The sequence below is a fragment of the Vulpes lagopus genome, chromosome 23 (genome assembly GCF_018345385.1).
Source record: "Vulpes lagopus strain Blue_001 chromosome 23, ASM1834538v1, whole genome shotgun sequence".
Taxonomy (NCBI): domain Eukaryota; kingdom Metazoa; phylum Chordata; class Mammalia; order Carnivora; family Canidae; genus Vulpes; species Vulpes lagopus.
Window position 1 is genome coordinate 32399907 of NC_054846.1, and position 17488 is coordinate 32417394.

Genomic DNA, 17488 nt, shown 5'->3' on the forward strand with positions numbered 1-17488 from the left:
TCCTTCAAAGAAGAGCGAGAAGATTCCCTTGAAAATAAGGATTCCCTTATTTCCATTCCCTTGAAAATAAGGATGAAGAATTAACCTGGTTAATTCTTTTCAATCCAGTCTTAATAAAAGGAAAAAACCCTGTAGCAACTACACTACAGCACTCAGGATTCAATTGACCCTTGACTTCATCTGCAGATGGCTCCGAGGCAATTTCTGCAGCTTGTCTACTGTGCTTTCACTGTAATCTGTATTGGCCTTAATTATTCTATAATAATCAAATGTATATTTAATAGTCATTATATAGAATAGTCATTATATATATGGTATATATATAATAGTCATTTAGTATATTTCATCTACTTAAACATTTACTTCTCCTACCAGAAAGGAAGCATAGTGATAACTTATCTTTGCCCTCTACTCAATAACATGCTTTATACCGGGTGCCTACTCCAACATCAATAAATGCCTGATGAATGAATAAGTGGACATAGGCATGACCTAGTGCTTGGGTGAGTGCATAATTCTACGATATTCTTGATTCTATCAAGCTGTAGAATGGAGGGAACATGGCTAACTGGGGATGAGGGGCCATGGAGCTGTGGTACGCAGCTTTATTTGCTTTTGTTTGTTTTGTTTGTTTTCATTTTGCTTTGAGAATGACCATAGAACCAGGAAGGCTAAATCTTTCTTGAGTTTATTTGCTGTTGTTTTTTTTTAAAGTTTTATTTATTTATTCATGAGAGACACACACAGAGAGAGAGAGAGGCAGAGACACAGGCAGAGGGAGAAGCAGGCTCCCTGTGGGGAGCCTGATGTGGGACTTGATCCCAGGATCTAAGCTGAAGGCAGATGCTCAACCACTGAGCCTCCCAGGTGTCCCCCTTGAGTTTATTTGAAAAGGGAATCAAATTAAGGGGCGAATCTACTATTTCTGAAAGCTGATTCAACTCCCACCACAATCAAATTGCCATTTTTGAAAGGGAAATAGGGTCCCATGCACGCCTTGAACAGAAAGGTTTTTGATGGAGCTGGGATTCCAATATGTAGTGCCATGTGCCAGAAATGAAGTGTATCACCATTGTCCTAATTATTAAAATGAAGACGAAATTCTAAAAAAATTTGTTGGAAATCAACAAGAATAAATCTTTGAGTTTGGACCCCTGCCACAGAGCAGTGGGGAGGGGGGAGAAAGCATGATGTCTTAGGACAACCTGGCCTTTGTCCAACATGATGTTTACCAGATTGCTGGCATTTGCTAGCAGAACCATGTTATTTATCACTGGGACAACTAGGGGAAAAAAAAGGTGCAGTTCTCATTAGCCTTTATTCCAGAGATGATTTTCTGGTAACATCTCAAGTAGAATCTTATTTACTTTAATAAATAATCATATTTTAAAGAAGAAAAATTCCTTTTACAGAATTTGGGGGAACAAATAAATAATTCAGACTAGCCTTGGAAATAATTGCATTTTCATGGAAAGTTTAGAATTATATTAAAGGAGGCTCATTAAAAAATAATTAAATTTAGAAAAACCACTCTGTTCCTGTTACTGCATCTGAATAAATATTATCTCAAAACTCGGTGACTTAAAAAGATAATTTTATTTTGCTCATTATTCAAGTACAGGAAATTTGAGCAGATCTCAGACTGTTCTCGCTCGGTGTCTCTCATGCATTTCAAGCAGGTGTTGGCTGGGGCCATGGCCGTGGGGAGTCTGGCCTCGACTCCACACCCAAGACAGCTCACTCATAACTGGAGTTGGTGCTGCTGTTGCCTGTGGGCTCAGCTGTTCTGTCATCTGGAGCGCTTCATGTGGCCTCTGCAGCAGGGTGGTCTCAGCCTAGACAGGCCTTTTACGTAGCCCATAGCCCCTGGCTGCCCCAGAGCAAGTGTCCCAGAAGAACTGGGTAGCAGCTGTCCAACCTTTCCTGACCTAGCTCAAAAGTCATGCTGTGTTTCTCTTCTGGCCCATTCCATTAAGCCATAGAGGCATTATAAGTCCATCCCAGAATCGACAGGAGGGGAATTTGAATTCATCTTTTGATGAGGTTGGGACAAGTTTGTATTGAATAAGAACATATAAGATGGGAGATATGATAAACGCCATCTTTGGAAAAGCTAATTACCTCCATGCTCACTTAGACTTCTATACATTTCTAATGAGAAATACAGGTATACATTATGCATTATACACAGAAGGTCCACAGATACTACACGTCCCTGTGAAGGTCATTATTTAACAGTTGCAGACTACTTAAGAGGTCACATCAATTATATTCAAATTAGTTTACAAGTCTATTTCATAGTTACTTCAACTTTCTACTTAAGATTGTAAGAAAGGCATTGAATCATATTTTCATGGCTTTCTTTTCTATTGTAGAATATATTATTTGAAGCCAGTTTTACCTGGCTAATTGAAATTTCATTTAAAATGCTTAATATCAAGACGCCTGGATGGCTCAGTGGTTGAGTGTCTGCCTTTGGCTCAGGGCGTGATCCCGGGGTCCTGGGACTGAGTCCCTCATGGGGCCCCCACAGAGAGCCTGCTTCTCCCTCTGCCTCTCTTTGTGTGTCTCTCATGAATAAACACATAAAATCTTTAAAAAAACCAAAATGCTTAACACTTTGCTTTCCATATAGTTTGAGAATGACTATAGAATTCATCAGTTTCAATAAGAATAATTTAGCTAAAATCATATATGGTTAATAAGATCATATATAAAGACAACTTCAGGGGTTTTTATTTAAAAGCTTAAGGTAAAAAAATATTCTTAAGGATGAATAACTACTTTTATACTCTCTGAGGATTACTTTCAGTTCAAACAATTTTCAACTGAAATAAAGTTTTTAATCACCTAGAAAGACTCTTTAGCTCTAGTAATTCTACCCCAGTCTACGTCATGCTCAGCATTCTCAGATAAAGAGAGAGAAGCAGGGGGAATGCTAAGGTAAAAGTCCTAGTTATTTGTAGCTCGTGTAGCTGACTCTCTGGATGATAATGCTAACCAAAACACTCTCTGGATGGTAATGCTAACCAAAACAAATGGCCCAATATAAACAAAGACTGATAATTTACAAATTTGCCAAAAAAGCCTAGCATTTGCCACTATTAAAATAGAGTTAGATGGACCAGGACAGCTTTTGGGAGGCTTAGGTATTTGTTGGGGGAACCTGTGCTTGCTAAACCGAGGGGTTACCAGCCAAAAGCTGAGCTTGGTAGACAAGCTCTGTAGAGACTCTGAACATGTTGCCCCCATGAGCAATGAGGAATGCAACATGACCACAAGGGGTCTGGTAAGAAGAGCCACCCAGGAATAAGAGCTTTCAGAGAAAAGTTTGTGTGTGATACATGGGGAGAGCTGACTTTAGCTTTTGGGACAGTATGGGTTATAATTGTGTTATACAGGAAAAGCATAACCCTGAAAAACCATCACTTTGTCACAGATTTACAAGACTAATCATCAGCAGGTTAATTGGAGCTGCTCCCTTTCCATCTCCTTACTGGGGACACTTACAGGTCTTGATAACTGAGGACCTGCTTTGCATGATGGCAGGAGATTATTCTGTAAAACATCTGACTGAATTCTCACAAAAAGTCTGCAAAAGATGCAAAAAAAAAAAAAAAAAAAAAAACCCACAAAAAAAAAAAAAAAAATCAAGGCCTAGACAGCTTCAGCAACTTGCCCAGGGATGTTAAGGATCAAGAAGAGGAACCAGGATAAAAATTCAAACACTGATCTTTTTATTTAAAAAGTCATATTATAAAAAATAAAATAAATAAAATAAAAAATAAAAAGTCATATGAACATTTCTAATATACACAAAATCTGCAAAATAAGACTCTGGTGCACCCACCACTGGGCTTCAACAAGTGTTGAAATATGCTAATATTTTTCTATATATCCCCACCCACTTCCTCCCTTCCCTATTATTATAAAGCAAATTCCAGATATCATATCATTTTATCCAACAATACATCAGTGTGTTTCACTCAAAGATTTAAGCTCTCAATTCATACAATCATGACAACCAGATAATTTAAAATCATTTCTTTTGTCAGATACTCTTTCAATATATACATTTTCAGTCATCTCATAAATATTAAGAGACTTTTTATTTTGCAATTTGTGTAAATTAAGATCCAAAAAGTACATATATTGCAATCATTTAAATAGCTTTTAAGTCTCTTTTAAACTATACATTTGGAAAACTAACATTACTTTTCTTTGTGGTTTATCTATTGAAGAAATGGGGATTTTGTTGAATCTATTTCTTCTTTTTAAGTTTTTACTTTAATTTTAGTTAACATACAATGTTACATTGGTTTCAATATAACATACAACATAGTGATTCAACGCTTTTGTATATCACTCTGTGCTCACCACAAGTGCATTCCTTCATCCCCATCTCCTGTTTCACCCATTCCCCCACCCTCTCCCCCTTTGGTAACCATCAGTTTGTTGTCTATAATTAAGAGTTTGTTTATTTATTTGTCTCTCTCTTATTTTTTCCCCTTTACTTGTTTGTTTTTTAAATTCCACATATGAGTGAAATTATGTATTTGTCTTTCTCCGACTGACTTATTATTTCACTTAGCATTATACTATTTCCGTCCATTCCAGCAAATGATAAAATTTCATTCCTTTTTATGGCTGAATAATATTCCATTATATCTATAAGTATATAGATATAGATATCACATCTTTATCCATTCATTAATTGTTGGACACTTGGGTTGCTTTCATATCTTGGATAGTGTAAATAATGCTGCTATAAACATGGGGGTGAATGTATCCCTTTGCATTAGTGCTCTTGTATTCTTTTTTTTTTTTTTTAGTATTTTATTTATTATTTGACAGAGAGAGGGAGAAAGAGAGAAAGAGAGAGAGAACACAAGCAGGGAGAACAGAGGAAGTGGGAGAAGCAGACTTCCCACTGAGCAGCGAGCCTGTGCTTGTGGGACTTAAACTTAGGATCCTGAGATCATAACCTGAGCCAAAGGCAGATGCTTAATCCACTGAGCCACCCAGGTGCCCCAGTGTCCTTCTATTCTTTGGGTAAATTCCTAGTAGTATGATTTTCATATCATAAGATAGTTCTATTTTTAACTTTGGGGAACCTCCATACTGTATTCCACACCGGCTGCACCAGTTTGCATTCCCACCAACAGGGCAGAAATGTTCCTTTTTTCTCCACATTCTCACCAGTGCCTGTTGTTTCTTGTGTTGTTGATTTGAGCCATTCTGACAGGTGTGAGGTAATATCTCATGGTTTTGATTTGCATTTCCCTAATGATGAGTGATGTCGAGAATCTTTTCATATGTCTGTTGGCCATCTGGATTTCTTCTTTGGAGAAATATCTGTTTATCTATGCTGCCCATTTTTTTTTTTTAATGCTGCCCATTTTTTAAGTAGTGTTGTTGAATCCATTTCTTTAGCAGACTTAAGCATGTACCTTTGACTTTTACGTTTCTTATAAATTGGGAGTTACATCTACAGGCTTAATCAGATTCAGTATTCATTATTTGATTGATTATTTTTGACAATACTAATCCATAAATGAGCGTCTGTTTCTCAATCCAAGGGTTTAGAATTGATCTCTTCCCATACAAAATATGTCATACAAGGAAACTGTACCATTGGATCAGTTACCATGTGAGACAGAAAGGGTAGTATCCTTCAGACGCATGTAGCCAAAAGTTCTTCACAAATATGTCAAAGGCACAGAAGAAAATGAGAGCAATTTTCAGATGCAGATACTGGGAATGACATATTTGATGGTAGTGTTCATCCCTAAAATATTTCTGGCCAACCAAGAATCAGAGAGAAAATTATGATTATTTTAGCCAGTTTTATTCTAGTACTTCTGAGGAAAAGTAAGAACTGTTATGAAAGCAAGATGTGAAGAGATGATTGTAACAAAACATAGCAGAAAAGATCTCGTAGCCATGACCATGAACTTTTCACCATGGGACATCAGGACAGACTATGATTTTAAAACTAATCAATAACAAAACTACCTCTATGTGTCCGCAGTAAGATCACAGCTCTCACGACATATAGTCATTTGTCCCTGCTTTTCCAGAACTTACAGAAAAGAAAGGAAACTCGGTGCAGGACAACACCTCATGAGCTTATATACAAACAGGTGTTTGTGGGGGAGGAGGTCACTGTTACCTGGTGTGATTCGGATGAATATTATAGAGGAAGGGGGTAAAGGGGTGGTTAGAACGAAGCTAGAAGGACATGAGTGGATGGAATATTCCATGCAACATAAACCGTAAGAACAAAAACAAATAGTTAAGAATAAGCACAGTATGTTCAAGGAACAGTGTAGATCAACATTTTTAAAAAATACAGTGTATATATATATATTACATATATGCTATATATATATATATATATATATATATATATATATATGGCACTTTGGATCTTTCTTGATTTGGTTTAAACATAAGACACTTTAGATAAGCCATATAATTTCATTTGATTTCTGTTTCTTTACCTATAAAAGAGTATTGGAACTCGCTTAGAAGTTCCCTAATTTCTGGGATGTTTTTGGAATATTGCACAAGTTAATTTGATATAAGTTCAAAAACAAAGTCAACAAAGTAACAACAGCTTGCCATCTGCTATTTTAATTATTATTTTTTAAGACAGTAATTTAAGATGGAGGCAGAAACTAGTTTCAGAAATGTGTGTTCATGTATGTGAGTATTGATGTGTGTGAGTTATATTAAAACTAACTCCACTGAACTCATGTTTTTCTAATTTTGATAGAGACTGGTAAGAACCTCATCATAGAGTCTATCTGATGGCTTTTGGGAATCAAGGACTAGCTGCTACTTAATGTTCTGTCTCTTTGTGACATTCTAAGAACTCATAACTGGGATAATGTCCCTGTTATACTCTGCCAATAGCAAGCTAGGTGATGCCCCCAATGCCCTGTCTAGACCTTAAAAGTACAGTGTGATATTGCATCTCATGTCAGAATAAAGTTCTAGTAATATGTAAAATCCCTGAAATGGATATAAATTTACTAGTAATTCAGAGAAGATGCTAGGGTTGTGATTTTAATCATTAAAAATGACTGTCTAAGCACTAAAATCACAAAGCAAAGATCACAAGCCAAAGGATTTTTTTAGCCTAAATCTTCAGAAAAATAATATATATAATTCACTCTAAGAAGTTGCTAAAATTCTAGGAGGACAACATAATCAAAATTGCTAGCCAAGTAGATATATCATTTTTTCCTCTCCACATCTGAAATTTATCTGCACTTTAGCTTTGAACAAATGTTAAGAGAGTCACTAGATTTGAATTCAATAATGTGTAAAGAAAAGAAATAATGTATAAAAGTAAGCATAAGTGAAAATTAAAACTTTGAAAAAGAAGCCCACAGAGTAATAATGAAATGTAGGCTGTTAACTTTTTTCCAAATGAAAGGAAATGTGTCTTTTTTTCTCAGTTAAAGAACACTAATTATCAAACATTTGGCAGAAGTCTACCACTCCTAATTGCATGAAATTATCAAACTGACATTTCTGAAAATGGCAGTGATGATGACTACATAGTGCAGTTAAATATCCTCCTACAAGATAGCTGTTTATCACTGAAAACACTTCACTCTTGTTATTTCTCTGTGAACTGTTTCTGTAGTAAATTCTTGGAACTTATTTATGCATGTTTAGAATCACGTGCATTTTGATATTTAAATTTATAATAATAGTTGATCTCTGAATTGGGTACTCGATATTTTTTCCACTATCAACAGAGCCATGATAATGTGAGTAAAAATGTATTTGCAGAGAAATTAGAAGGTAGGTGATTTCAGATACATTTTCTGTAATTTCCACGGAAGGCGTGAAGATAGCACTGTGACTACCATTGCAATTTAATGGTATACGCTTACATAAGATTCAAAATTGGAGAGACATCTTTTCAACATAGTAATTATATTCCCTGTTGCAATTTTCTTTCTAATTGAAAACTGTAGATTGAATTATATTTTCTATGGGGATATGGGCAATTTCTGTCTTGGTCCTCCTCTATTCCCAGGGCCTAAGAAATTGATGGTGTCTAGGAGGTATTTCATAACGCTTTGTTGAAGGAATGAATGAAAGAATTCAAGTTTCAGATATGATGGGGGGGATGAAAAACTTTTCTGATTTATGTTACACAATCTCAAATATAGAAAAGATCACATGAATTTGAGTCAATAGAATATGAGATTTTTGCGGAACATCCTACATCAATATGAAACAAAGCCAATGGAAGAGAAGCGTTTTAAATATAGATCTGTGGCAATGTTAGATTAGGTCAAAGGATCTTTGATGATTTGGCTAAAGCTCTTCTCTGCTAAATGGTATTTTTATGTAGAAAGGTAGAGATTTAGAAATCACTTGCACTTAACACTTATGAAAAGAATTATTTTCTAAAATGAGAACAATGAAGTAAAACCTCGATGTGCCCTGAGAAATTTGAGCCACTACCTTACAAAGTATAAATTTTATTTTTACACAGAGAGGTAATTATGTGGGGAAAATAATGTAGTTTGTGTATAATTTAAATATACATATATGTTTAAATATATATATATTTATACTTATATATATGTAGCATTTGACTTCTTTGGAAAGAACAAAGCAGATAAACTATAATTGATATAATTCCTAGAAGAAGAAAAATATGACACTGGTAAAACTTTCATTGCAATATCAATTTCTTTGCAAACACGTCCTTTGTGATTCTGTAGTCACGTGCCCCTTTCACTGACTACACATTGCTTTTACTGTTGTGCAAGGTCTGGACAAAGTACCAAAAGATCTTCCCCCTGACACTACGCTGCTCGACTTACAAAACAACAAAATCACCGAAATCAAAGATGGAGACTTCAAGAACCTCAAGAACCTTCATGTAAGAATTCTTTGTTTGTTTTTAAGTTGTAACAAGATGGAACTCTCAGGATTTTTCAAAACAAAAGTTAGGTAACGCCAGTAGTACTTTATGGGAATATATACGCACAGAAGCATTTATTAAATCCTCTATTTAGGGGGTGATAGGAAGCAAAGCATCATATTCATTAATCCCTAAAAATCTGCCGACTTTCTTACATATACCTCATATATCTTTAGTATTTGCCTCTTAAAAAATGCTTTATATCTTAATCTTCTCTAATGTTTCATGAATAGAAGTCTTTATCTGCCTAGTTAGATTTTACTTCAATATTGGAAAAATATACAGAATGCATTACTGATCTTAGTATTATTTTCTTTCTTTTGTCTGCTTTCATTAATTTTCTAAGAGGTACCAATCTTGTAAAGGCTCAAAGATTGGCACCAAGAAAAAAAAGGATAACCATCCATATTTTATTTAGTAAATGTAATTCTGTCTTCAAATGTCTTTATATCTGTATCTTTCTTTGTATTTAGGACTATACATGCTGCATCCTTTTCTAAAAATATTTTATTTATTTATTCATGAAAGACACACAGAGAGAAGCAGAGACATAGGCAGAGGGAGACGAAGGCTCCCCGTGGGGACCCCAATGTGAGACTTGATCCGAGGACCCCAGGATCAGGCCCTGAGCCAAAAGCAGAGAGCTCAACCACTGAGCCACCCAGGAGCCCTACATGCTGCATTATTATCTGTATCTGTGCTTTTATGGTGATTTTTACTCACCTATACTCTATTATAGTGTTCACACATTTAGTCTACCAGACAAGATTCCAGTAGAAAATTGATGGCACTGTCAAAAGTGTTCATAGAGAAGACTTTCCTGAAGGGATGATTCACAAAGGGATATAGGAACCAACAAAGCATTGTGAAACACCCAAACCCACCACAGAATAGTGGAGAGCTGTAGTCCTACCTCCTTATTTCCTGTCACCGTCTCATATGGATGAGCTTAACTGGAGGCCAGGGGTCAAGGTCATCTGGGTAAAGCGGTCCCCAGAGTTCAGCTTCCCAGGACATAGAGGAAGGTTACAAAGAACAAAGAATGAGTATAAGTGTAGTTGGGAGAGGTGTGTTATAAATGGAGGATGACCAACACAATCAAATAGGGTTTAGCATTGCTAAGGCAGCCTTCTATAAAAGTAAATGCATTGTCTTTTCAGATAGGGCATCAGAATCCCTATATATTCCCTAGTCCAGCTCTCTACCTGTGGGATAAGTAAAATGTAGTTTCCCCTCAGAATACCATTGCACAATTAGTATAAATAAGCCATACTTCAATGTCCAGAATAAATACTGCAAGTCTCATGGTCTCTGTTTTCCACTCTGGTAGACTACTCTTGAAGTATTACGTCTGGTCTTGGGCAAGACATTTAAAGAAGAGCATTAACCACCGAGTTTCCTCAGAATGATCATCATGGGGATAAAGAATGTGGAAATCATGTCTTATAGACACAGTATAGAGAAATGGATGCCCAAATTGAGTGAAAAAGGTCATGAGTGACATTTTTGAAGGGCCATGTTGGAGAAGAGAAATTGGATTTACTTACCTCAAATACAAGATGACAGAACTGTCTTGTTGACAATCAAGTGGAAATTTCAGGGAAGCAGAGTTTTTCTCAACATTAAAAATACAATGTAAAGCATTAGAATTTTCAGAAAACAATGGAGAGAATTGCTTAGTTATAAGTGACCTATATGTAGAGATAAGTTTACAGCTTCTTATGATGAATATCATAGAAATACATTTTTAAGGTTGGGAGCATAAGCAGAAAACTAATTTCACATCCATTTAGTGTTTGTAGCCATTATAGAAAAAAATTGGAGGGATATATATATATATATATATAGTAATAATAGTAAATACATGGTAAAATATAAATATAAAAATAAATCCTCTGACTGCTATATATTAGAATAAGAAATATAGATTCAAGGGAAATAATGTAAAGTAAAACAAACTGATCATCATATGCTATAGATGGACAAGACTTAGTTATCAACTTTCAGACAGCTAGGATGAGAAAAGCATTAAACACCCATTAGGAGAAAACATACTATATTTTTATAAGGATGCAAAGATTTTTTTTCCTTAAGATTTTAAGATTCTCTATGGAGCAGTTAATAGAAATAAAAACAGCAAATAATATGGCATAGTCAATTTATTGAAATACAACAATAGAAGCCCTGTGTTTGTTAGTAGTGAATGCTACATGCATCAAGAAGAGACAAATCAGACATATCCCACAACAGGTTACCAGTTAGTATTTGAGAGAATATGGGACAAAGGGTCTTAGAGGATTAGCAGAATTTTGAAAGAAAGAGAAGAAAAGAAGTTCTTCTATACAAAAGGAAGGGGAAAGCATAAGAAAATAAGCAAATATAAGAGTTGGCTAGAGTGAAAGATGAGCTAGAAAGAGTGAGGATAAGGCCTGAGCTAGAGATCTCAAATCTTGAACCAATGGTATCCATCTCCACTGATAGGATACCCAGCCTGACCCCCAAAACACCTTTTCTCTGCCCTCATGGCATGTTTTCACTGGGAGTGAGCTGCTGGTGATACCATTTAAACCATCACCATATATGTTAAAAGACTGCTTAAGAAAGAATTAATACTATTTTCAATGAACTAAAATTTACAACTTCTTTTTATTTTTCTATGTTTACCCTAAAGCTACTTTTTTAAGGAAGGAAAATTCTTTTACTCTAATCCTAATTTTCTGTATGTTCAAGTATAATCGGGATAATTTCTTTAAACTCCTCAGAGCCTGAAATAAGAGATATCTGGTTTCTGTGGCACGGTTATTAAATCTGGTAATTGTAATAATATGTTCTTTCTTTTCCATGTTTCCTTCTCAGCATGTTTTAGGCAACTACCATCTTGGCAATATCTTTCTTTCTACTTCAAAGTATACACTGAAGAGAGGAAGAGTTTATTAGAGCTTCCAACTGTTCAGAGGATGTCAAACAACTATATTTCTCTTACTCTTTCATTCATGATTGTTTCTGTCCTTGTTATTATGCAAATAAACATTATAATTTCAGCCAGGAAAGCCACACTTGAATGAAAAGGAGGAAGAGAAATGAAACTTTAGCAAAGGTTAAAATAGAAAGGATTTAACAGAAAGTTTCCTCTTTTCTCAATAATTCTATCAATTTAGACTTTGTCTCATAATGAGTAGTATATGCTGTGCAAGAGTAGTTTTATACTTGTATGTAGAGAAAAGCATAATTATTCTGTGAAATAATGGAAAATTAAGTAGTATAATGGCAACATTCAATGTATTTCCTTTGAATTAAAAAATTGAGTAAGGGAGTTTTTTTTAATTAAAAATTAAGTATTACAAAGGTTTAAGGATAATAGCAAATATTTGTTTAACAATTACTATACACTAGGCTTAATACCTATATATACTCACTTATTTAATTCTTATAACCATTCTCTTGAGGTAGGCAGTCTTGATAAGCCTTTTATATAGAAAAGGACACTCAGGAAGAGAGAGGTTATGTGTTCAGAGTTACTTGTTCAAAGTCATGAAGCAAATAAGAGCCAAATCTTGAGATCTAAACTCAGGAGAATTGTGAATTGAGTCTATTCATTAATTGCCTATAAATGCAGTGGTAACCATACAATCTCTTAGAATAATACCTGGTGCAGTGTAAAGCCTACATAAGTGGCTTTGGAGAAAACCTTATGATATTAAGTCAGGTTTCCCATTTTTTTTCTTCCAATTTTACTGAAATATAATTGCCATACAGCTGTGTGTAAGGTTAAGACATACAGCATAATGATTTCATATATTGCAAAATGATCATCACGATAAGTGTAGTTAACATCCATCATACATACATATATATATATATACACATATCATATAAATATATATTTTTCCTTATGAGGAGGAGAACTTTTAGGGCTTACTCTGTTAACAGCTTTGAAATACAGCATGTCGCGATGTGGGCTACAGCCAGCATGTTGTACCTCACCTCCCCAGTCCTTATTTGTCTTATAACTGGAAGTTTGTTCCTTTCCATCGTCTTCTTAGGTGAAGGTGATGAGAAGCCTTTTATTCCTACCTCTACTCCTTTTTTATGCCAGTTGCCTTTTTTGTCACCTCCCTACCTCCCAGGCTAGATCCCTTTTTCTTTAGTTACTAACAAAGAAGGTTGCTCTGATTTTTGAGGCTGTGCTTCAATTTTAGTTTAAGTGGTGCTCAAGGTATTTCCTGCCCACAAGCAACAAGTTCTCTCCTCCTCTGACTTCTCTCTCACCTCTTGGCAAAGTCATGATAAGCCGATTCTGCTTGTCTTTCTCCTTTTATTTCTTTTTCCTGTTTTTACTTTTATTTGCATTTATTTTATGGAGAATTTACTCCCAGGCCATAAATATTAATTTCTTCAATTTCTTCTGGGATATCTTTTGCTTCTGTGCAACCTCTTCTTCTGTTTGAAGAGCAATCTGCTTTTTCAGTACAGATCACGTCAGTGTGGCAGGGAGAGCACAGTAGTGGTTCATCAGCCATGAGCCCTGTACATTCAACACCACATCTTAGGGGCTTTGCTCATCTGGATGTGCTCCATGATCAGAGAATCTACATCTAAACCCTTGAGTTCAGCATTATTCTCTGCATTTTTAAGCATGTGCAGTAAAAATTCAGCACTCTTTTTGGGGCATCTGTGTCCAGCCCCGCTGTTTAGCCTGGACACACTTGCCACTTCCCTTTTTCTAACATTGTAGCGATGGAATGGCACACATGGCTTCTGCAAAGTGGCATCCTTCAGATACTTGGTGGCTTTTTCCCATATGCATACCCTTGATGCAGAAAATGGGTATTTTCATACGTGTTCTTAAAGTGAACACAAAGATTTGAACATCTTGGTTTGCATGATTTTGTTGGATTTTTTGGGTCAAGTAAATAGTGAACCATTTTCAGAGATCCACTTGGGTTGCTCACAGGAAGAGCTTTCCCTTTTTCATCAGCTGAACCCCTGAAGAGTACCTGGGGTTCACCCTTGACTCTTTCTCTGATTTAGCTGGCCTTTGGCATTAGCCAATAGAATTAGGTTTTGTTTTGTTTTTTTTTTTTCCCATCTCAACATCTTGTCATTTGTAAATGTGCTTTCTTAAATATATATCACTGTGTATGGAGCTAACATCAACCATCTTTAAGCAATACTGTATTTTCAAAAATAAGTTTTTCTCACCCGTGGATCTCTCTTTTTTCTAAAGTTGGTTTTATTAAAGCACGAGGACAGGACCTGTGGGTAGAAAGAGCTGCCTCACCTATGGATCTACTTTATGTGAAGTTCTAACTCATATGGCTTTTAAGATTTTACTTCATTATGACCAAATAATTTATTTCTTTTTCAAGTGTATTTTAATTTGAAAGCAGGAATGTTTTCCACTGGACACTGTTGTGTAACCAACAATGCCATTTGAAAGGCACTTTGCAAAGAAGTCTATATACATTGTCATGTATCCCCCTGTACTGAACTGTACTGAAGAAATAACTGGGGCAATGTCACACTACCCCAGGAACTTAACAGCAGATACTACTATGGCACGCTCACAGGTAGAGGCATCGTCTAGTTATTATCTAATTTTAAAAAAGCAATATTTTATTAGGTGAAGTGGCAGATAATACATCACCAGGCTGATTCTTCATAATAGGTTTCAATATTTAACATAAAATCAGCAGATTTTCAGACCATCTATAATGCATTCAATGATATCAAGCTTTCAGAATTTTCTTCCATAGATGGCAATAGAGGATCTTCTCTTTCTTCACAATTAAACATCTGCTATTTGGGGTATTTTTCAATGATGCAAATCCTCTCAAACTTTTCTTCTAGCTCTAGCTTTTACTAATTTCCTGTACACTTTGCTTGTTAATATTAATTTCCTATGACTTTCAACCTCATGAGTTTTTGAAATTTTTGTAATATTCATTGAAATGTCCCAGGATTTTTTTTAAAGATTTTATTTATTTATTCATGAGAGACACAGAGAGAGAGGAAGAGACACAGGCAGAGGGAGAAGCAGGCTCCATTCAGGGAGCCCAGTGTGGGACTCGATCCCGGGACCCCGGAATCATGCCCTGGGCCAAAGGCAGATGCTCAACCACTGAGCCACCCAGGTGTCCCAGATTTTTGTTTTAATCAACCCATCATCTTTTAGGATTAGCAAAAAGATTGTTACTTATATTAAGTTTTAATTAGTCAAATAATGTGAACTACATGGGGATGTACATGGGTTAACTAACCTAGCTGTTACCTTCAGAAAGTATTCCTGCACTTCTGATACTGGAAGTTCAAACTGTTTTATTTTTTGTCCAAAAATAAGTTTAGCAATAGCTATACATATGCCAATAATGAATGAGAAGTAATATTCTATATTAGGAGAATGCAGAAACAAAAATTTAAGAATTCCCCAAAATATCAACATAATTAACTACATAAAATCTTTATATGTAAAAAGGACAAAAGCAGAAGAAAAATATGTTAAAGTTCTGCATTTCATATTAATTACATCTTTATGTTCTGTGAACCAATTATTAAAATATATTAAAATTTAATAATGAGAAGTATGGTGATCAGGTCTTTCTTCCCTCAAAACATAGTAAATAGTAGCAGAACAAAAGGAGATTAATTTAACCTTTCAAGTGACAAAGATATGCAAAGAAATTACAATGAACTACAACATGATGTGCTAATTTGACAAACTTTTTGAAAAAATTATATCTAAACTTATAAGACTGCAAGAAAGCAAGAGAATCTTTACTCTCTTGCATTGCTGATGATAGTGTAACTTGGTGCCACTGTTTTGTAATGGAATCCATGACAGCAGTCAATGAAAATGGATTTTAGGCTGAGGGATGGATGCCTGTGGCACTGAATTCTTTTCAGGTAACTTAGGTCATTTTCAGAATTTCTATCTTTAGGAATTTTACTGTTTCAAAATGAAGTGTCTATGTACGTATCTATATTATAATCTGTATTTCATCACCTTTATTCCTTTTTTTTTAATTTTTATTTATTTATGATAGTCACAGAGAGAGAGAGAGAGAGAGGCAGAGACACAGGCAGAGGGAGAAGCAGGCTCCATGCACCGGGAGCCTGATGTGGGATTCGATCCCGGGTCTCCAGGATCGCGCCCTGGGCCAAAGGCAAGCGCCAAACCACTGCGCCACACAGGGATCCCTCATCACCTTTATTCCTGATGTTCAGATCCTCATACATGTCTTAAGTGAAAGAATCATATTTGCTTAATTTTTTTGATTTGTTGCAATTTTGTAGATTTCTCTGTTAATCTCATGAATGGAATGAATAAACGACACACACACAGAGTGTTTTGGAATTAAGATATTGTTTTTGTTCACTATCCACAGACCTTGATTCTTGTAAACAACAAAATTAGCAAAATCAGCCCTGGAGCATTTACACCTTTGTTGAAATTGGAACGACTTTATCTGTCCAAGAATCATCTGAAGGAATTGCCAGAAAAAATGCCCAAAACTCTTCAGGAGCTGCGTGCCCATGAGAATGAGATCACCAAAGTTCGAAAAGCTGTGTTCAATGGACTGAACCAGATGATCGTCGTAGGTACAGATATTCTTATAACTCTAAGGCCAGGATGGAAGGTCCACCTTAAAAGATTCCAAGTAAGCCATAGCTGCAGGAAAGGAAATTAGCTAGAACTTAGATGTCTTTAGCCTATAGGAGTAACAGTAGCAAGATCAGCAGAATTGAGATTTTGAATCTGTGCATTATAATGTTTTTATTCTTCGTCCTTGAGGATCTGAGGACGTGGAGAAAACTGAAAGTCACCCTACTGCATGCCCAAGATGTGGGATGGAATTAAGTAGTGATTAATTAGAGATATGTGGTGATACCTTTCCATCATGGGAATTGTTTCTATTGTGAACATCTATAAATCATTTGCTTTAAAGAGCAAGTTCTACTGTTTAGCTCTATGCATGGTAAAAAAAAAAAAAGGTGATTTTATAATTGTTGTACAAGATGCTAATTTCAAATTATTTAATGTTTTAATTCATCTGAAGAAAGTAATAGCCCCATAATAAGTGTGACTTATTAGCACTTGGTTTTTGTTGATTTCTGTGCAAACCTGTGTATGCACTTGAAATAATTTTGGTCACTGTTCTTGCCACTATTGCTTTTTTTGTAAATCTTTGTGTTTTGTTGTTGTGTCTGTTTGTTGTTTGTTTTAAAAAGAGAAAATTTTACCTCAGTTTGCTATCCCTCTGAAGAGTGTGTCTTTTAATTTCTCTTTTGCTTCTCAGACAAGAAACAAATCTTAAAATCCTTGTTGAAACTGTACTCTGGCGTGCAATACCCTCGTATTGTCCACTAAAACTTTGCACTTCTTGTTTTTGTAGAGCTGGGCACCAACCCCCTGAAGAGTTCAGGGATTGAAAATGGAGCCTTCCAGGGAATGAAGAAGCTTTCCTATATCCGCATCGCTGACACCAATATAACTACCATCCCTCAAGGTGATAGAAAATTCCCCAAGGCAGT

At 35.5% G+C, this 17488-nt stretch overlaps 1 protein-coding gene across 2 annotated transcripts in view; it reads left to right on the forward strand.

The window, feature by feature from the left end:
- The window catches only part of DCN (decorin), a 43554-nt gene that overhangs the window by 10738 nt on the left and 15328 nt on the right, over positions 1–17488 (forward strand). For both annotated transcript variants that reach the window (XM_041738434.1, XM_041738433.1), the window contains exons 3-5: positions 8802–8914; positions 16342–16555; positions 17350–17463. In XM_041738434.1, the coding sequence (XP_041594368.1) occupies positions 8802–8914; positions 16342–16555; positions 17350–17463 (441 nt within the window). The remainder of the gene's footprint in view (positions 1–8801; positions 8915–16341; positions 16556–17349; positions 17464–17488) is intronic.